This window comes from Apium graveolens, chromosome 1, assembly GCF_009905375.1.
Source record: "Apium graveolens cultivar Ventura chromosome 1, ASM990537v1, whole genome shotgun sequence".
NCBI lineage: Eukaryota > Viridiplantae > Streptophyta > Magnoliopsida > Apiales > Apiaceae > Apium > Apium graveolens.
This window is the reverse complement of record NC_133647.1, coordinates 188,537,106-188,560,024: the sequence shown is the minus strand read 5'-3', so window position 1 is coordinate 188,560,024 and position 22,919 is coordinate 188,537,106. Positions and strand designations below refer to the sequence as shown.

Genomic DNA, 22,919 nt, shown 5'->3' with positions numbered 1-22,919 from the left:
GGCGCACAAGTGTGCAACTTTAGATACCTATTAAGGGCGCGTAATTATTGAACTTTAGATGCCGACCACTGGCAAAGTGTGGTATAAAGAATAAGAATAAGAATTAGATGCCGGCTACTGGCAAAGTGTGGCCGTAGATCAAGACTGTGGTATTTATAAGAATTATCGTTTCGTTCTGTTTTATTCTGCTCAGATCTGTTATAAAATCTGTACTGTTATAAATTCTGCTCTGTTCTGTTTTAAATTCTGAATTTTAAAATATAAAACTTTGGGTTGGATTTATTTTAGAAAATGTTTTACAAAATTATTATTGTTTTAAGAGAAATCGTTTTATCAAAACACCCATTGTTTTTCTGTTTAAAAGTTAGTCAATTTGTACTTGCTGAGCTGTGTAGCTCACCCCTTTTAACATTTCAGGTTCGGAATTTGGAGCATATTAAGATTAAGGAATGAGAACTATGTGGAGATCTGTGCTGCTTCGTTTTGTGCTATTTGAATTAGAATAAAGATTTTGTTTTTAGAGAATAAATTTAATTATCTGTTAGACAATTATTATCGGATTTGTGGAGCTGCGTCTCTATTTTTATGATTTTGATTATTGCGTTTGACCGCTGCTTTGAATTTCGTGATCTATTAGAATTATCGAGTAATAATATATTTTATTTTTAGTTTTCGATTTAGAATTTAATAGTCCGGAAGTGCGGGCTGTTACATATGTTTTGGCAAGCAGCAAAAGCCAGTACTCTGGAAGAATTTAACTTGATCATGGAGGAAATTAAAGGTATATCCCTTCTTGCTCACTATGACCTACTTAAGACTGAACCTAGATACTGGAGTAAGGCATACTTTGATACTTTGACTTGTTGTGATATGGTTGATAATAATTTATCTGAATGTTTCAATAGTTGGATAGTAGAAGCAAGACATAAGCCTATACTTGAGTTGCTAGATGATATAAGATTGAAAGTCGCGAAGAGATTACATGTCAAAAGAGACTTCATGTTAAAAAATGATTGTGTCATTTGTCCTCAAATTATCAAGAAGCTTAATTATTCAATTGAGGCAACTAGATTCTGCAAATTGACATGGACTGGTGACATTGATGGTGGACAATGAATGGTGAATATGGTCAAGAAGACATGTTCTTGTAGAAGATGGGAACTAAGGGGGTATCCTTGTAGTCATGGCTGTAGTGCTTTATTTGCAATAAATGAAAAACCAGAAGAGAAGATAAATGAATGCTATAGTAGAGATGTGTACACGAAAGCATATGAGCACATGCTTAAACCAATGAAAGAGTCTTTGTATTTGCCAAACACTGGGTTTTCTGACATATTCCCCCCAAAGACTAGAAGAATGCCATGAAGGCCTAAAAAAATAGGAAAAGAGAACAAGATGAACCGGGTGCAAAAATGAAATTAGGAAAGAAAGGGGTCAGAATGACTTGTAGTAGGTGCCTTATGTTTGGTCACAACAACGCCAGTTGCAAAATATCTAAAGAAGAAGTAAAAGAAAGACAGAGGGAAGCAACTGAGGCAAAGAAGGCTCAAGCCGAGGTAGCAAGAGCACAAGCTGCAGAGGTAATTTATCTTGTTTGTACCTGTCTCTTTTTTCTTTCATTCACTAATATTTTTTGTTGCTTATTGAATTTGCAGAAAAAGAAGAAGGTGACAAATCAAAAAAGGAATCCAAAAGCGGAAGGCACAAATGAATCCCAGCAATCAAAGAAAAAGAGAGGAAGACAATCCTAAGGCTCAGAATGTTCAAGTATTACCACCACCTCCTCCATTGCCCCCACAAGATGTTGGTGTTTTTAAGTCTGACCAAGCTGGTTTCTTTTACTTCTCAACAACTAAGGAAATAAGAAAAGTATATTCACAGCCTGTTAGAGGGGACTCAGGATCATCATAATCAGAAGTGATGAAGCACAGCTCAAGCCAACCTTGAAGAAATCAGAATATCAGAAGTGATAAAAGTCCTGGATTTTAGAGTTTAAATTCTTGTATGCTAAATGGTTATTACTTCTTTTGGATGTTAATTTATGACAATGGTTGGATGACAATTTATGACAGTAGTTGGATGCTAGGTTATGAGTACTTTTAGATATTTATTTATGATGGTTTTGGAGTAAAGATCTTGATATTTCAGTTTCATTGTAAGTGTCAAATGATAGTGTTAAATATACATCGAGTTTCTAATTTATTTGATAATTTGTTACAAGTTAACTCATTAAAAACCAACTCACATTCATAGGTTCTTTTACAAACACAACTTCATTACAAATGCAAGAAAAACAACTGAAAATCCAAATCTGGACCACTTCAAGTGGCTAATTTATGCATCTTTTAACTTCAGTTTCAGTTCCAATTCTATAGAATCCATCTTCTTCAATGCTTGGAGCTCACCAATTCTTGCCTCCAACACAACTATCTTACATGTTAGTTCTTCATTATTTGACCATTGATCATCATCGTGCCATTTAAATTAGCCACACTATTTCTCTTTCATCTTGTAAAATGGACACCCAAAAAACCTTCTTTCTTTACTATATGGTTTTTTAGATGTCCCGATCGGACATTCATAACCACATTTGCAGATTTCTGATGTTGAAGATGCCCTCGAGTTGCTTGTGCTACCAACACCCGATTTCATCTCAAATTAGTTTTCTCAATTGTTATGTAATAATATGTATGAACCTTAATCCCCAATTCATATGCAATTTATATATAAGTCTGTATGTATTATATATATGCAAGTAACGATAAGAAAATAATCATGTGCAAATCATGTGAGGCCAATATCACACGTATTAATAACTGAGAATCCGCCTAATTTTAATTTTCTTTATTAATTTGACACGTCAGCAACGACTAACGTCTGTTAGTCAAAATTTAACGGATGGACATATATCAGAAATATTTAAAAGTATAAGGATCGTAAAATATTATTTTACAGTTCAGGGACCTTAACCAAAAACAGCATAAAGTTAAAGGACGAAATAATTAATTTTTTCAAATTTAACGGGACTCGGGGAATCTATATATTATAAATTACTGGATAACCATTTTCTAAGGTTTGGTATTCATATTTTGGCTCGGATATAATTTTTAACTTTAATTTGACTCAGTGGACTATCCATTTTTAGGTTTGGTATTCATATTAGGTTTATAAAAGATTCATATATTTATTATGACCCGTTTTAATTATAGAAACTTACAATACAATTATAAATATGAATTGTATTATTTATGGTAAGTTTTTAATACAAATTTGACGTAAACTTTAAATTTTGACAGATGTATTTATAGAAATAATATCATAAAATATATACCATAAAAATAACTTATGTAACGAAAGTAGTTCTTAAATAAATTTAGCATAATATGTAGATGTAATACACTTATTATATAGATAACTTAATCTTTCAGAATTATATTATTCAATTTTAATTATAAATTTATTTATTTATTTTATTAAATAATTTTTAAAATACCCGTGTGCAAAACACAGACTATAAACTAGTAATAGGTAAATAATTGCTTAAATTTGCACGCGAAAGGTAAAGGTAAATAATTGCTTAAATTTGCACTCTATTGTGTCTTTTACATGTGATTCTAAATTTTTTTAAGTTGATCGATTAATTTTTGATTAAGTTTTTGCAAGATACATGATTGAACTGATTTTTAAAATTCAACTAATTTTTATGTATTTTTATTGATCAGGATATTACATATATATTACTGTTTATAAATAGAATTTTAGTTATTTTAAATAACTATAAATTATATGACATGATCAATATATATTAACTTATAAATTTTTAGTAAAATAAGAATACTATATTAAAATAATTTAAAATATTAAAATGGATCCGGTTTATTTCCGATTAATCTTCAATTTTTCGATTAATCCTAAATTTTTTAACTTGATCACTTTTTTCTGATTACCGATTTTTATAATATTACTTTTATACCGTGCTTATCAAAATATAGTACCAACAATAATTAAAAAAAATTGTACGACTGAGTATCATTACTATATTCCCCTTATTAAAAAATAACCATAATTTTGTAAAAATATCTTTTTAAATTTACACCTAATTAATAGTATTTTTCTATCTGGCAAAGAGTTATGTGTTAAAAATTCAACTCATCTTGAAAAATAAGACGTGTTCAAATTTTGGATGAAATGAAATGCAGTTCTGAATGGAATCGATGCATTAATTATCATATGTACTTTAATTATCTGTAACAAGCTCATATGTACTTTAAATATCTGTAACAAGCTCATGATCGATATAATCATGCATGCCATTTTCTTGTCTTTCTTTCAAATTAATTAGAAGTATGATTAAGAAACAAAATGGAGTATTAAAATAGGACAGCCATAAATTAAAGCAAACACTTGACATTAGCCAACCAAACCAAGGTCATTAGGGGGAAGGATGACAACGGATGGACGGATTCGGATCGGATATTGTAAAATTTAAATTTAAATCCAAAAATTTTTGGATTATTCAAATTCAAATTTGTCGGATTTTGTATTGGATCGGATATTTTTCGGGTATCCAAAATTAGAAATAATATAATTAAATTTTAAATTATTTATACATGTAAATATCATTAATTACATTTAAACATTAGCTAAAACTAAAATACATTAATTAATTAATTATGTCTCCTTCTTCCTTGGTGCTTAAATGCGGCGCTTTATCTTAATTCACGTGGTTTGCATGCTCAGGTTTACCTTGATTTACATGGTTTGCAGGGTATTGCGTTAGCTAGTGCACACACTCAAAGGTAGCGGCTGCAGATTACCTACGATAAAAAAAATTGTCAAACACATTAAAAGACATAATATTTAATATTTCATCACATATGATTTTTTTTGTAAGTATTTGAAAAGTACATCTTAAATAATAAAAGGTTGATATTGAAATAAAGATTTAAAATTCATTAAATAAGTGTGACAAACTTGACATTAATCTACTATTACTCGAATAACACAATAAAAACATGAGAAAACATGTTTAGATCTAAAATATAATATATCTATACTATAATATAATAGACGAAATATTAAAAGTTTGGTAATCGGTCGGTCGATACTTGCTAAAATTACTTAATTACCCTTACTTAAATATTCTAATTCTAATTATTAGGTCCATCAATTCTAATTCTAATTGATGTTGAAGTCAACTTCCTCTGTTATTTTACCAATTTCAATTCTATTTTATATCGAACTCTATATCATTATAATTTATATTAAATTCAACTTTTTCTACCAATTTATATTTTAATTCATATCGATTTCTATATTATTCTAATTTGTTATTTCGAGCTAAATTAATAAGCAAACTAAATATAATTATTAAGATTTAGTTGATATGTAAAGTGAATCGAGCTAAGATAAAATAATAATACTATAAGTCCTCCTAAAAAAATATACAAATGAACTTGGATAAAAAGATACATTATACGATTGATTTAGACTAACATAAAACTAAAATAAAAATACAATTCGACCAAAAAAAAAAATATATATATACTAATTATTCAGTCTAAAATAAAATTATCTTATTGATCCACACTTAAAAAATAAAATAAAATTAAACTAAAAATAATTAGTTTGTTTTGGTCGGTGTATTCTAAAATAAAATAATATAAACCACTGATCCGAGATAAATCAAATTAATATTAGATTAAGTATAATTCGTATTCTATTGGTATGAACTAAAAATTAAATTTTAACTAAAACATAATTATTATTATTTTTTAAAATACACATAAAATTATCAGTAAAACTATATCGTTCAGGCAGTAATATTATTTTTTTCAAATATTTTTTATATAATTACTGTTAATCGATTAAGTAATCAACATGTTAAAATAATATTTTTTAAAGTACCAACATAATCAAGACATTATATTTTTACTCTCAATAAAATAATAATTTCATTATAATAACATTTTATCTTTACCAATGCTATCACTTTAATAAGTTTAAATGTTCTAAAAAGTTAAGAACATATACGTCTACTAATATAATTATTATGAAATCATATAATTTAAACTTTTAAATGAACAAAATTAAAAACTGAATTCAATTTTTTTTAAAAAAATATTAAATATTAAAAAAAATCTATGCGATCCGTGCATCGCACATGTTTTAAGTTAGTAATATATTATTTATGTCTATGGTTTTAATTGGATTTCGGGTTTGGATCGGTTTTGGATTATATTTCGGATTTCGAATCGGGTATCGATTCGGTATCGTTGAAATCCAAATCTAAAACAGGTTATGTATATCCAAAATTTCGGGTTTCGGGTTGAATATCCGTCGGATCGAATTAATTTACAATCCCTAGCGGTGTTATAGGCTTATAGCATCAGATTCTTCAAATTCTCCAAACATTTTTTTTTCTCCGGAATTCTCCCAACAATTTAATTGGTCAAGATGCTAGCTAGCTAATCAACATGTGAATATGAATTGTATTCCACTTTGTTCATGAAATGTTCGATTTTCACATGCATTCCCAGCTTAGTTTCAAACTTTTACATACATTGACAGATTATCAATGTCATGCTATTTAAACTAATCCTCAGATCTACTGTACTTTCAAACTTCTATCCATGCTTTTCCTTTCTCACGTGGAGCAAGAGCTATATCATGTTATGAAGAGCAGATTGTTAAACTGTGAAACATCAAAATACATCTCCTCTAAACAGTTGTCGAACCGAATAAAATTTTAAGTAGTTTCTTCTGGCAAATACTTTTACTCCGAAAAAAACTAGTCAGCATAGCTTACATTATAAATAAGTAGGGTATATCATAAATAAGTATAGGGTAAATGGGACTCAAGTACTATCCAAACACTGGAAATTGTATATAGAATGTTTGCGATCTTGAACCATCTAGTATAGAATTCCCTTGGTATATCATTCCTCAAATATGTATGAGCACCAAAATAATCTTTTTGAGCTTCTACGACTACTAATTAAGGATAGATCGAGTGTACAACAATAGCATGAGTTACAATTACCTTGGATAGTAGTTTCAACTAGGATAAGACAACACTAATGTAACAAAATGCCTTCCGAGGTCTGAGAATAAAAATTATTAATGCAGACTTACATTTATTAACAATCCTTGTCCATGAAGCCCATAGCTTTCACCAGAAAAGCATACTCGTATGCAGATTCCTCGCATTGACTGTACAGCCCACCTTCACCAAAATGACCACCCTTCATATTTGTCTTCAAAATTACTGCTCGAGAACAATCTGAACATGCATTTTCTCTAACTTTAGCCACCCATTTTGCAGGTTCCCAGACTCCCACTCTAAGATTAAGCAAAGTTTAAGTTACTATTACGAAGAGCATGGGAATGCACCAGATAAAGTATATACCCGAAAACTTTTCAGCAGATGTTTGTGCGTGCCAGTCAAATGCAGATATAGGCGGTGCATACATACAGAGTAAGGAAGATGAATTATGTAAAATTTTCATTCGAAGTTACCTTGAGTCATTGAAAGATGCTGTCACAAGCATTGCAGGACAGCAAACTCCAGTTGGTATATTGTCATAGGGAGAGTAGCTGAAAATTGATTGGAATTGGGACTCTATCTGAGGGTTTCCAAATTCTTCGTAGTCCAACATTGTGAGAGGCAAACTAGGATCCATTAATGTGTTGCATATATCAAGAAACGGAACCTGGGGTAAGCATAAAGGTTGCATTAGTCTACAACTAAATTTGATGCTCAGTTGCATAACATGAGTCCTAACACATCTTTTTTGACATTTGCTAATATCATCTTACATTGACAAGAAATTGCATGATAACTTCATCGACATCTTTTTATTAGAAGAAGAAAATTTCCTGGTAAATCAGTCCTCTTATATGATGATGTTGCACAACAAGAGTCCTCTGACATTTTTTCGACATCCACGAACACCATCTTATGTAGACTATTTTGCATGATAACTTCATCGACATCTTTTTTATTGAGCTAATAAGTAAAAGACCACTTATATAGATTCCAAGGGGAAAAAGTGCTTTATGAACTGATTCAGGACTCGACCAAGTAAAGACACCATACGGGTTCAACTAAAGTTTGCAGGGAGGTTTACCTTCAAGATGACAGCTCGAAAGAGTTGTGGATGCCTATTAACAGCTGCACCAACAAGAAGACCTCCCGCGCTACCTCCAAAAGCACCAAGCTGATACTTGTGAACATAACCTTCTCTAATTAGGTACTCAGCACATGACTCAAAATCAGCTATAGAGTTTGATTTGTACAAACCACTCCCAGATTTATGCCATGAAGGATCACCACCACCACCTCTGCGCAGTTCAAACAAATCATTCCAATTTGATCATCATGACGTTTGTAAGTACTGCAGCCAACAATCAGTCATGTATAGCTTTATATATAGCCAGCTTTAAATTAAAGTGAGATTGTAGTGAATTATCATTGACCATGAACATCAGAACTGAACTAGCTCAATTTAAATTTGGAAGGTGACAGACTTTAGAAGTACTTGGTGTAGCTATAAGTTGTAACAATTTCCTTTAATTCCAATCAATTATGGTCCAAATGAAAATGGTTTAAGAATAAGCAACAATATTGACCAAACATGCTGTTATGTCACAATATCAACAAACCTTAGTATTACCTTACATCAGCAAATGCAACCACCCAGCCCCGATCAAGTAAGCTTAATCGGTCTGCGCTCCAGCTTTTATCAAGCACTTGCCCGTATGCTCCGTAGGCCTGTAGAAGGCCAGGAGACTGTTCCTTGTGATGTGCTCTATGAGAGTACAAGATGGTCAGAGGAATTTTGGTACCATCATGTGAAACAACTTCCTTTATTTCACAACCATATGCATCAGATAAATTACTCCATTTCTGCCCTTCATTACATATAACATCTTCGCTCCCTTCACTTTGGGTGTTGGGAAATTCGAAGCCGTCTCTTTTGCAAGTAATTGAGCACGATTCACTCTTAGAACTAGTATTATTGTCAAGAACCTCATCTTGATGCACTATGGAGAAAGAATGTCTCGACATGTCGTAATCAACAATTACATCAGGTATCTGTACTAAAGAAAATAGGACAAAGTATGAGGAAGAAAGGTCTACAAAATAATCACTAACTCAATTTCTCAGATTCATTGCTATTTTTAGGTTTCTAAGACAAATTAACTTCAATTTTAAAGAGCACCTTAGAACTAATGATATAAGATGTCAATATGGACAAACAAGCAATTTCTGTTGTAATTCGGGGCCTTGGACTGCAGAGATTACTTTGGTCTCTGACCACATAGTTCGTAAGACTTCCATGAAGATTATTGATAATGAGCGGAGCGACTAGTTAAATTTCAGCAAGGGCTGTCCAAAAAGTCAGGAGGGTCGTTCAGTAGTTACCAACGTTCTTTTCCAACTAACAAGGCATTAGCTCTTGAGGATTGAAAGTTTTTAGTTCTATTGAACTATTACAGCATATTTTCCTTAGAAGTATTATTCAAAATTTTATAAAGTACATTTGTGAAATCACATATTCATACATAATTTAAATTTCGTGAAGTCTTTTACTCATGTATAATATTATTATCATCTAATTTTTTAGAATTGTATAAACCCTGTTGTTTGAAGGACAAAAAAATGCATAACACAAGTTAAACTTTATTCAGGAAGAAGTATACTGATAAAGTAAACCAATTAAATAAATGGGAGTAAAGTGAATTATGTGCACCTGCATTTTAGTCGCCATACCACTTGCAATACAACACTTATGAAACTACAGCTGGAAATATCGAAGTTCACATTTTGTCCACTTCAGCTAATTTCTTTAACTTTTTGTCCAATTCACGTTTTAAGGAGTATATATGTATTAGGTATATGCTTTGCTCCAGCTCAGAAATATAGTTATGAAATAAGAATTGGATAAAAATTCCTTAAAAAGGTAAGCTGAGATAGGCGACAGGTGCACAAATGTAACCAAATGTGAACTCTAGAGTTGCAATTTGCAAATAGTAGTTTCGAAAGTGTAGTATTGCAAGTGGTATGTCAGAGGAAGTGCAAGTACACAAAATGCACTTTACTCAATAAATGGAGACATAAGAGGGTACTGGAAAGAGGAGTCTATATCGTTTAGAGGTCATACCACTGGAGATGAGACAATTGCACGGTACTGAGAGCTCTTAAAGTCATGATTTGAACCAGGAACAATTTCACATAGGTTTGATGGCAGAGGGAAATACCATGGATTAAGATTATCAATCTTCATTTCTTTCTACATATCAACAGCAGATCAGCTTTAATTACACAAAACAAATATAAAAAAAGATATAAATTCTATATTGTGCTTACAATATTAAAGGAAAAAAAAAGTAGTGAACACAACAGACAATGTCATTAGGAGTGCTACTCCATTTAGCTGCCTGCCAGTATGCAGTTCTCTTTAGAATTCTTTCAAGAATATATTTCTATTTTTCCAAGCAATAATATATTCATATACATTAAAGCAAAATCCACTATGAGTTGAAAATAATAAAATATGCATATATGCACATATATGAAGAAAGTGGAGAGTATACCTTGAAGCAATCATCAATGGGTAATTTGATGGAACATATTTGGGAGAGACCATTTCTGTTAAGGAAAAGAACCAGGTGTTCATTAAAAATGTCCATGTCGTGTATGCTGATATCTTCACTTGGTACAATGATAGTCTAGCAATAAGAAAACGCAGAAGCAATTGAATACAACAAACAAACAAAAATATTCCTCGAAGGTGATCACATGTATATATAATATCTAAACCCATTTGGCCAATCCCACTAAATGCCAAAGCCCTTCTAGGATAAAACCTTATTCCAACCTAACCTAGATTTTCATGTAACAAAAGACTGCTTGATCTTCAAGGTGATTTTAGAAAAAGTTATCAGCATAATAAATGATTAATAGTATAACACTAAATAACTGAAATGTCCTTGTGACATCCTGTTAAACACTTTTATTACCTAAAAATGTCTAGAAGAAAATTGAAACAGTAGTTCACAATATAATAATTAGACTAAAGAATATTTTAAGATAATTAACATGCAAAAATTAAAAAACTGAGAAATAATATTTAGAATTTTAATGTTTGAACAGTTTTTTAACAGGTGCAGACACATAAAGAAGACTACATTTAGAGGGCACTCTATGGTATTTTAGAATAATGTAAAGCTACCATCATGAAAGATGGTAGGCAGTGCAGAAACTAACAAAAGTGACGGTTGCCATCAACAACCTGGACTTGTTGCCAACCCGCAACAACCTGAGTGTCGTCATTGCAAAGCAAACCTGGCTCAACTACCATGATAAGTAATCCAGGTTGTGACGGAAATACCAGGGACGGAGGAAAGGGTGGTAGGCGATAGCGGCCGCCACCCCAAAATCCGGAATAATCAAAATTTTAGTATTAAAATCCGTGAAAAAGACTTAAATATGTATATTTTTAACTTTAAATCTTCATAAATTTTAAACATTGACCCATCAAATATACTTAAATTTTATTAATATATAGTGATGGAATTTTATGATGTTTAAAATTATCTTGAATTTAGATACAAAAGATTAAATCAACTATGTTAGAATTTTGTATAGTAATAAACTTACATATTATCTTGTTTATAATACAAGATAAAAAACTAATAGAACAAAAATACTAAAAAATAATAGATATCAAACAGCTTCCTTTTTGCATATTAATTGTCACATAAGTTAGAAACAGTAAAAACTTAAATTTATATGGAACAATGCATGAGACAATATAATAACTAGTGATAATTTATGGAAACTTTATAATGAAGTCCATTATAGATTCAACACATTTTCAGAAAATACAGCGTTTCTAAATAAGTAGACTATAATCTACATATGTGCACAAGTATGGTACATATATATAATCCAAGTGCAGCTTAGTTCCTTGTGCAGTTGTGCTGGAAAAAAAAGGAGATTACTGAGGTATATTACTACAAAAGGAAACCTAAAGCGACCACAAGGAGATTTGCACTACAATTGTTAATTTTGTTGAAACTAGGGATCACGCCACGTGAGTCGTGACTGAGTAAATAAACATCTAAACTAAACTCATCCTAAAAAGTGGTTCAAAACCCACTTGGAACTTTGTCATCTGTTTTAATATGTCAGGTAATGTATTATGACTTTTCAAAGTTGTATAACTTTTTGAAACAATATACAAACATGGGAACTGAGATTACATACATGAGGTCATTCCTCAGTACCTGTACATCTTCCCCATTAGTGGGTTTTGTATAACAAGTGATTTATTGTTTCATGAAATAGCAAAGTTTTGGGTTCAAATGATCTATGTTTAGTCATCACCGCCATCTAAATGGCTAGAATATATATATTGGATGCAATTAAGGAAACCAGCTCAAGTAGCTCAAGGAAAAACGAACAAGCTACACGATCATTGCAGTTATTACCAACTTTATTCGAGGTCCACAACTTCTGAAATTTCATCGTGTCAATCAAATTAAGAGGGAAAAAAGGAATTTATAAGGACTGCAAACAACCGTGTTTCCAGGACATATATACTTGGTTACGGAAAATGCATTAGTACAGAACAAAAGAAATACCATTAATCACAAAGTTTAATGGAGAATATTTGTAATAACAAGCTTAAAAATGTCAACTTGAAATTCTAAACATGTGTAACCACATTATAATAAATTTTACCTCCCATTTAGCTTCCCGTACATCCTCCACTCGGCATCTAATCAAGTAATAATTTCCGGTAGCCAATAAATTATTTCCACGCGGAAGCTGATTTGTAAGAGCATAGAAAAATCCATAATGATGTTCCAAAAAGTATTGTACACCGGGGATGCGCCTGTGTACTCTATGCAGGTAGCCTTGAGGGTTGATTGCATCTATGACATAAACCTGAAGTGAAACCACATATATTTTAGTAAAACCACTTCAAAATAATAATAAAAAATCGTGCACATTTAAAAGGACAGGAAACAGGGAGAGGATCTAATAAAGACATGTGAAATAGATAAATTCTTTCCTCTGATGAAGTCCTTGAGTTAGAATTCACAGTTATAAACTTTCCATCTTTGGTACTAGTAATGTCCACACAGAAGCTGGAATCCGTTTCCGTATACGTTGTAAATTTTTTGATAGGATTTTGTCCCAATTTACAGTATTGCACCCTGCTAAACCAAAAATTAGTTAGATCGATTAGCTCTTATATGAAAGACATAGAAAGGTAATGTAGATATTTTCCTGTGAGGCCGTTGGTTTTCATCAGATACAGTATAGTATAACGTGCAACTATCTTGAGCCCATGCCAAGCTAACTACTTCATCAACTCTCAAGTTCTCAATAGCACCATTGCTTAGGTTCTTAACTTGAAGAATGAACCTTTCAGCTCCAGTTTTATCAAGTGTAAACGCAAGATAATTATGGTCGGGTGACACTCGACATGTACCCACATGAACATACCCTGGAAAGGAATACAATTAATACTAAATTCCAAATTATAATAACCCAAGTACATTAGGAAACTATTTGTCTGCAAATGGCCAAACATGAACACGTAAGCACATATATGAAAACTTATAGATAACTTTTAATAGTTGAACACACAAGGCGAAAAGCCAAAACCAGGTAACCTTTAACGTACAAGCCTGTTGATACCGAAAGTTGATTCTTACAGTGTGCAAGATACATACATAACTTTAGGTGCATCCACGGATAGATTTATTCATTATAGATGTATATTCAGAGACTTCAGCACTGAAGTTTTGCTCTTTTAGACAAACATATACTTCTTGAATTTTGTTTTTTTAAAAGTAAACAAAAAATCACATGAAACGAAAAAGAACAAAATGATAATGATAAAACATATTATATATATGATCCGCAGAAACTCTCAAGTATCATTACTCCCATCACTTACTAAAGAGAAAAAGAAAGTGTAAAAATGAACCCACCATATTGTTCTGCAATTTCATTCCAGTCTAACAAAATTTGCACCTTACACGATTCTCCTGTCACATAATTAAGTACAGTTTGAATCCAACTATTCTTCTCGGTTGCTAATTTCCTACACAGAACTGGGTATTCCTTACCCTCCGGAATATATTGGTAGTAAGACCTGTTCAAAACATAATTAGTTTAAGATAAGCAACAATCTCAATACTAAAAAAATCATATTGAATACATTGCTAATAAATTCTCAATACAGACAAAACTCATATTACATGAAATCTACTATTTCAGCACATTAAAAAACATGATCTAAAAAAAAGCAAATACATCATCCCAGAAAAATAAAACGAAGATTAATTCCAGCGTGCTTATACCTAATCACAAATTCCACCTGATTAACCATACATTTTTGTAAAAGTAAAACGTTAAAAAGAACCTTCAATACTTACCCACCTAAGCTCAAGATTACATCTTCAGACTTCCTTGCATACACATATAAGCATAACAAAAAAAAACAAATGTGAATACACACAATTCAAGTCTGCTTAGGCCTACTGAAAGCTCTACACATTTTAACAATAGATTATAACAAAAACACAAAAAGGCATCTTAAATCCTTTCTCTTATATTTAAAGATTACATCTTTACACATTTTTACAAATATATTAGCATAATAAAAGCAACAAACTTGAACACATATCTATATTTTAAGTGTACTTACACCTATCTGCAAATGCTCCAAGATTAAACCGTAAATTATCATGAAAACACTAAAATTATTATATAATCCTAACCCATACAAAAAAATCATATCTTTACACATTCTTGCACATAGAGCAGTATAATAATAGCAACAAATGAATACATATAAGCAAAAGATCATATCTTTCACATCAAAAGGACTACATTGGGCATATTTGGTTTGGTTTTAATTGTTAAATATTACATAAATAGATGCGTTCGGAAACAAAAAATTCTACTCATTTATCGAGATTATTAATTTATCCGGGATAGATCAAGATTATTCATTTATCGAGATTATCGAAAAAGAATCATACCAAGGTCCCCATCTTTCAGGAGGAGTAGAAATCTTGGAGGCAATTCTAGCAGTCATTTCAGAATAAAAAGATTGTTGCAAAGTCTTTGTATCATCCATAAAACCATCTGCATATGAATTTTCTTGATGAAGATACTTGATAAAATCAGGATCATCAGTTTGTTTCATCCAATGGTAAGAATCTTTCCACGTCACCCCATGAGCTGAGACTTCAAAGCTCACTTTTTTAGCCACAGGAGGAGGTGTTTGATGAACATTTTGGTGGGTTTTGCAGGAGGAAGAGAATGGAGAAGAGGGTATGATGGGAAATAGAAGAAAAATGGAGGGTAATTTGGTCTTTTTGAGGGTTTTTCCGGCGGTGTAAAGGGTGGCCGGAGAAATCATGGTGGTGGGGGTTGAGGGTTTAGTGGTGGTGAAAAGGGGGAAATACTGTGGTGGTGATAATATTTGAAGTGTGTTAGTTTATACTATTGTTTCAAGAAGTTAAATTTATGATTATTATAATTTTATTTCTAAAATTTTGTTATTTATTTATCTATTTAACAAAATTGCTCAATTATTCCTTAGCCATTTACTATATTAATATTATAAAAATCGGTAATCGAAACTAATTGGCCGATATATCGATTTAGGATTAATTGTTAAATCAAGGATTAATCACATGAAATTGTGATTATGTTTTAATATTTTAATTAAATTTAATGTAATATTCCTCTTTTATTAGATATTTATAAATTAATATATATTTAACATATTATATATCTAATAACTAAAAATTATAAATTGAAAATTTTATTTTATAGCTAATAATTTGTTTATAATGTACGCATCAAGAATAATTCATACTGATCAATTAAATTTGAAAAATCAGACTGATTACACCGCTTATAAAAGATTAGTCGGAAATTAATCGATAAAAGTAGAAAATTTTAAAATAATGCAAGAATGGATAAATAGTAATACAAAATGATTTCTTTATTTAGTTAGCACAATGAGTTATCTTATTTTTATCTTTTCTATATATATTTTTAGTTGGAAAAATCTCTTAATAAATAAACCGGTAGTTATAGTCATTTCTAAATTGTGTTTTTTATTATCTAGTCTTGCCCAGAGCCCAGGAAGGCCATCTTCATCAGAAAAATGACAAAAATAGCTATTTTTTGAAAATTTTTAACAAAAATAGTCATTCTGAAAAAAGTGGCCAATTTTGGCCGATTGAATACTCCACTGTCAGTTGGGTATCCCAATTTGTATAGGATACTGCACTGGTAGTTGGGTATTTCATATATGGGATACTCCACTGTCAGTTGGGTATCTTATATAAAGTGGATACTCCACTGACAGTTGGGTATCCCATCGGCCAAAATTGGCCAACTTTTCAGAAATTGTTATTTTTGTCAATTTTGTGTAAAAATAGGCTAAATTTGTCCTTCACCCTCTTCATCACGTATAAATAATTAAAATAATTACGCCAGCAGTCACTTGATAGGCCCCTTGTAGTTGAAAAGTTTCAGGGCTTGGCCCTTTTTGCTGCTGCAGTCTAATTTTCTTTCGATAAACACTTCAATTATTAATTCTCGGCCTTGTCATAACACGATAATATATAAATCTGACAACAGCCTAACTAGAAAAACCGTTGAGAGAAAGAGATGTTAGGAGGAAGAGAGAGATTATTCATTAACATATTCAAATACATTGAATGGCTTTTTATAGGTCATGACTACTAATGAAGGACATCAGGATGCCATAACTACTCAACTTTGGTCAATAGTTTTCACTATGAACTAGGATGAAGCAAAACTAACATAGCTTTGAGAATCCTAGTTTCGCAGGTGTATATATATGTGTAAACTATGTGTATCTTCAATCCTCCTTGTCCATCAGGCCCATAGCTTTCACCAGAAAAGCATATTCATATGAAGTTTCCTTAAGCCAACAAAAAGCCCAAGGTTCACCTTGATGCCCACTCGTCATATTTGTCTTTAGAATCACTGCTTTAGAACATTCTGAACATGTAATTTCTCTTACTTTAGCCACCCATTTTGCAGGATTTCAGACTCTAACTCTGAGATTGATCAAAAAAAGTATGTTGCTGAGTATACAAGTGACATAATTTCCTGGCAGGTGTTTTTGAGTGCAGGATGGATGATATGAAATAGGCCTTTGAAGTTGCCTTTCATCTTTAAAAGACGCTGTCACAAGCATAGCAGGACAACAAACTCCAGTTGGCACATTGTCGTAAGGAGAGTAGTTGAAAATTGATAAGAACTGAGACTCTATGCGAAGGTTCCCAAATTCTACAAGATTTAGTAACCGAGAATTATCTTGATTATTTGTGAGTGCTAGTGAATCCAATAAAGTGTTGCAAACATCGAGAAAAGGAACCTGGGGCAGGTGTAAATTACACAAAATGAGTCAACTAACATCTTTATTCACATTACATAGACAAGTTGCATGATAACTTCATGAATATTACCCTCATTGTTTTTTAATGTTACTTAAGTAATAGACCACACATATAGATTCCCAGGGAAATTCCATATGAACTAATTTGTGGATCAACCGAGTAAAGATAAAATGTAGTAGTTTCGGCTGAAGTTTGCAGTGAAAATACCTTCAAAATGATAGCTCGAAAGAGTTCTGGATGCCTACTAGCAGCTGCAGCAACAAGAAAACCTCCAGCACTACCTCCTATTGCACCAAGCTGATACTTGTGAATATAACCTTCACTAATTAGGTACTCAGCACATGACACAAAATCAGCTATAGAGTTTGATTTGTTCAAACCCCTCCCAGATTCATGCCATGAAGGATCAGTAACACTCCCACCACCTTTGTGCAGTTTAAACAAGTCAAACCAAAGCTGATGACCAAATTTTCAAGAATCATGACCTCAATGTGAACGAATCAGTAAATAGCTTTCTATATAGCCAGTTACAAAAATTGGAAAGAGACTGCAGTAAAGGGTTATGGAGCAATTAATTGAGAAAAATAGCAACATTGATTAAACAATGCCCCCTTTAACATCCCTAAAATGTTCAATATGTTTGTAACCCTGATATTAACAAATTTGATATGTACCTTACATCAGCAAATGCAAATACCCAGCCACGATCAAGTAAGCTTAGTCGCTCTGATCTCCAGCTTTTATTAAGCACAAATCCGTATGATCCATAGCCTTGTAGAAGTCCAGGAGACTGTGCCTTACAATGTGCTTTACGAGAGTACAAGATGGTTAAAGGGATTTTGGTACCATCATAAGACACAACTTCATTTTGTTCACAACAATATGCATCAGAAAAGTCACTCCATTTCTGCTCTTCATTATATATGGCATCTTCGCCCTTTTCAGTTCTGGTGTTAACAAGTTCAAAAATAGTTGAGCATGCATCATGATCAACTATGTGTTAGGACCTTTCCAGGCCTGCTCTTTATTTATATTATATATATATAGGCTGCGAGGAGATATTGAACATAAACGGATTCTTTTATTGATAAAAAGACACACACACAACTACGTGATATTCGAGAGATCACCACTCTCCACACTAATACCCTTTAGCCTTATTCCTTGATTCATTGATACCTCCAACATACAGTTGGCTTCCTTATTTATAATCATAACATCAACTCATAATCCCTAAATTAAAGCTAAAATATATTATTTCCACTAAATCCTCCCTTTCAAATCTGTAACTGATGCACAAACTAATTATTCAGATTTGTAACTGATTAAATATTTATTATGTTGCCTAACATTACCCGCCGCCCAAACTCAAACCTTGTCCTCAAGGTTCAAACGAGGAAAGTCCTCCATAGTGACCTCAAGTAATGTTCTCCTCATAATTCTCATTGGACTCGTTCACTTCAAGCTCATCTCCATGCATCTGTAGGACTTGTAATTCCTTCTTCTTGCAGCGGTGTCCTGGCCCATACTTTTCATCACAACGAAAGCACATACCCTTTTCTCTTTTTTCCTGCATTTCGGCTTCTGACAAACGCCGAAATTTGGGAGTACCTGTTGTCTTCGCATAGGGCTGAATTGGAGAGGTAAAGGACACTGCCGAGAGTTGTCGAGCTATATTTCTTGAAAAAATAGTTCCCGATGGGATGGCCTGTTCCTTTGAAAAACTGTTGCCACTTTGATAAAGTTGTATGACCATGTTTTTATCCTCAATTTGTTGTGCCATGCGCATCATCTTGGGAAGCCCCATGGGGTCCATTAGTCTCAACTCAGCACGTATATCAGGTTGAAGTCCTTTTCTAAATACGATTTCCAAAGTTGATTCAGATAAATCACTTAGAGAGGCAGATAATACCTCAAATTGATGACGATATTCTCGTACTGTGGTAATTTGTTGCAGAGAGAATAATTGGTCTTGAAGAGCACCCTCTTGCGTGGATTGAAAACGTTCGATCAATTGTTTTCTAAAATCTTCCCAACTGCAGAAAGGTCGTCGGTTGTCCTCATAGTAGTACCAAGATAAAGCTTCACCTTCCAAACATATTACAGCTGACCTGATCTTTTCTGTTGGTGAGAGATTATTGAGTTCGAAATAACGTTCCGCGCGAAATAGCCAGCCTTCAGGGTTCACACCTTCAAACACGGGCAATTCAAGTTGTCGGGAATTAAATTCATGGATGTTATTGATGGTGGCAATCCATCAGGCGTTTGAGTCAGTGGTTCTTTGTCTTTGCCACTGCCAGAGGCTGCTGGAGTCTCTTCATCTGGCCGTTTGGTGATGATGTCCAATTTTTAACCAAAGCAAGAATACTTTCTTCGAGATCTGGTATTTTGTCTATACCAGAGTGAAGTTTTTCCATGTCTATCCGCTGAAAATCTGATCTCAATTCCCTAATATCAGCTTGCATTTGCTTCCAGCTTCTCCTCAATTTCGTCGACCCGATTCTCGACTCATTTTGCGCCTGCCATTGCCCTAAGAACGGAAGTGCTCTGATACCACTGTTAGGACCTTTCCAGGTGTGCTCTTTATTTATATTATATATATAGGCTGCCAGGAGATATTGAACATAAACGGATTCTTTTATTGATAAATAGACACACACACACAACTAGGTGATATTCGAGAGATCACCACTCTCCACACTAATACCCTTTAACCTTATTCCTTGATTCCTTGATACCTCCAACATACAGTTGGCTTCCTTATTTATAATCCTAACATCAACTCATAATCCCTAAATTAAAGCTAAAATATATTATTCTCACCAAATCCTCCCTTTCAAATCTGTAACTGATGCACAAATTAATTATTCAGATTTGTAACTGATTAAATATTTATTATGTTGCCTAACACTATGGAGAAAGTACGGCTCAATATGTCATAATCGACAATCACATCGGACATCTGCACTAGACAAAGTGGGACTGGGTATGATGGAAACACTACTTAAGTTTGGCTTTTTTGGGTTTCTAATGAGATGAGTTTTGGTATAAAACATTAGGGGCATAGCTTGATCTTTCGTAAGTAGAGAACTACAACACTAAAGAGTATCACTCATTTTGATTAATAAATATGGAGAAATATATAGATAAATATTGAGACCTATGCGTCTTGAACTGAAAACACTACTTTTGGTCCTTGACCACATATTCATTATTTAGTGAACTCCCGTGGGACTATGGGAGAGTAAAATATTAATTAGCAAACTAATAGTTAGCTTTTAGAACGGGGTTTACAAAGTCAGGAAGATGGTCTAGTAATTATCAACATTTTTCTAAATAAGAAGACACCGGATCTTGGGGCTTAAATGTTTGATTTTGTTGAACTGAAATTGCATTCTCTTTGTAACATGTAAGCATATGTAACTTTTAAAAAGTTTAATTGCGAAATTGCATTTTCATACATGATGTGAATTATCTTTAATTTTTCAATAATGTGAAATTTTGTTCTTTAAGATGTCACAAACTTTTTTGTTCGAAATTTCAATAGTGATGCGATAATTCCGAAAACTATACCGGTTACCGATTATACCATAGGGGATGAGACGATAGCACGATATCGGGAGCTTATAAAGTCATAATTTCCACAGGGACGAATTGTGCATAGAATTGATGGCACAGGGAAATACCACGGGTTAAGATCATCAATCTTCATTCCTTTCTGCATGCCAACAACAAATTAGCTCAAAGATAAATAAGCCAACATGAAAAGATTTCAAAATTTCATATTTTTGTTTAACAATTTGAATAAAAGAATAAAGAAGGGTACATGAAGCAGAACTAAATGAGTACATGATCGGTATGATTTAGGGCGATACACTATTAAGTGCTTATCATTATGCAGTACACTATTAAGTGCTTATCATTATGCAGTTCTCTAAATCTGATACAATCTTTCTGATTATTTTCAGTTATTATACATTGTGACATATATATCTTTCACACATCTAATATGCGTAGATATTTTACCTTGAAATTTCCATCAGTTGGAAATTTGATAGAACACAATATGGGTAAACCGCTTCTGTTAAGATAAAGGACCAAATGTTCATTATAAATGTCAATGTCCTCTATGATGATACCTTCATCCGGTATAAGAAGGGTCTAGCAAGATAAAAGTCAAAATCAGAAGCAATTGAATACAAGAAGCAGATGAACGTATTCCTTAAGAACATGTCACTAGGAAATAAAATCCAAGCAGTTTAGCGCACTACCTCAGTTCTTTCTTGTGCAACTATTCTGATAGGAAAATCTGGAGGCATATTAAAGGAATACTTTACGGAACAATGACCACAAAGAGAGCTACACAGGATAATCATTAATTTAGTAGAAAATATATGGATCATTTCATGTGACAGATCATGTAGACATCTGAACTGACATAAGCTTAAAATGTTGTTTACTTCCAGAGGTGGCCATGCGTATCAGTCATCTTCCCTGATGCCTAGTTACATCTTCATTGTCAGCTTTAATATTTCAGGAAATATATGATAACTCTACATTTGAGTTCATATGATTTACCAAAACTTTGTCCAAGTATAGGGATTAATTTAAGACTAAGTTTCCTAAGCTTTTCCTTCATATATTTTATTTATTCCAATATAGGGTTTAAAATATCAACTAAGTTTTTGTTTCATGTAATAGCAAGGAAATTAGATTATCTAACTGAACCATCACCTCCTTACAATTCTCGAATTTTTGGAGTGAACTCAATCAAGAAAAACAACTCAAGGAAGAACGAATTTATCTATGCGAAGAATTCACATCCTTGACAATTTCAGTCAAGGTCTACAACATCATAAATAAATAGTATCAAATAAAAGCAAAGGAAAGAAGAATGTTATTGAAATTATAATAACCCTTCCGACTGTTTGTTTTAGGATACAAAATTATAAATAAGGAAAGTGCTCAAGTATCATAAACAGAAGAATATGATCATCGAGAGGCTCTATGCAGAATATCTGTAATCTCCAAAAGTTTTCAAAGTAAAATTTGTAATTCATGAAAAAGCGTATTTATTTAGGAACGAAGTTTACCTCCAATTTAGTTTCATGTACATCCTGCACTGGGCATCTAACCAAGTAAAACTCTCCAGTTTCCAATAACTAATCCCCTAAAAGAGGCTGATTCGTTAGGGCATAGAAAAAGCCCTGATGATGATGTTCCAAACAATAATGGACACCAGAGATGCACTTTTGAATTTTATGCAAACCACTTTTGACATTATTTGCATCTATGACATAAACCTGAAATAAAAATACATAGAGTTAAGTAAAAAAACACCACTCAAAGACAACTCTAAAACATAAAAAGAGAGGGACGAAGAGGAGGGTTTCACTTAAGACCTCTGATGAAGTTTTCGATGTAGAATTCATAGTAATATAATT

General features: G+C 32.5%; 1 protein-coding gene and 1 pseudogene across 1 annotated transcript; both read right to left on the bottom strand.

Annotated features, from left to right (window-relative positions):
• Positions 1 to 6,915: 6,915 nt before the first annotated feature.
• Positions 6,916 to 15,525, bottom strand: LOC141673687 (uncharacterized). Its single transcript, XM_074480433.1, has 11 exons — positions 15,070 to 15,525; positions 14,014 to 14,177; positions 13,296 to 13,523; positions 13,088 to 13,234; positions 12,752 to 12,960; positions 10,600 to 10,734; positions 10,167 to 10,295; positions 8,676 to 9,097; positions 8,130 to 8,343; positions 7,519 to 7,712; positions 6,916 to 7,341 (listed from the first exon to the last, which is right to left on the bottom strand). Exons 1-11 carry the CDS (start codon positions 15,450 to 15,452, stop codon positions 7,140 to 7,142), a joined length of 2,427 nt encoding a protein of 808 aa, XP_074336534.1. The 5' UTR covers positions 15,453 to 15,525; the 3' UTR covers positions 6,916 to 7,139.
• Positions 15,526 to 16,847: 1,322 nt separating this feature from the next.
• Positions 16,848 to 18,648, bottom strand: LOC141713522 (uncharacterized; annotated as a pseudogene).
• Between the last annotated feature and the right edge of the window lie 4,271 nt (positions 18,649 to 22,919).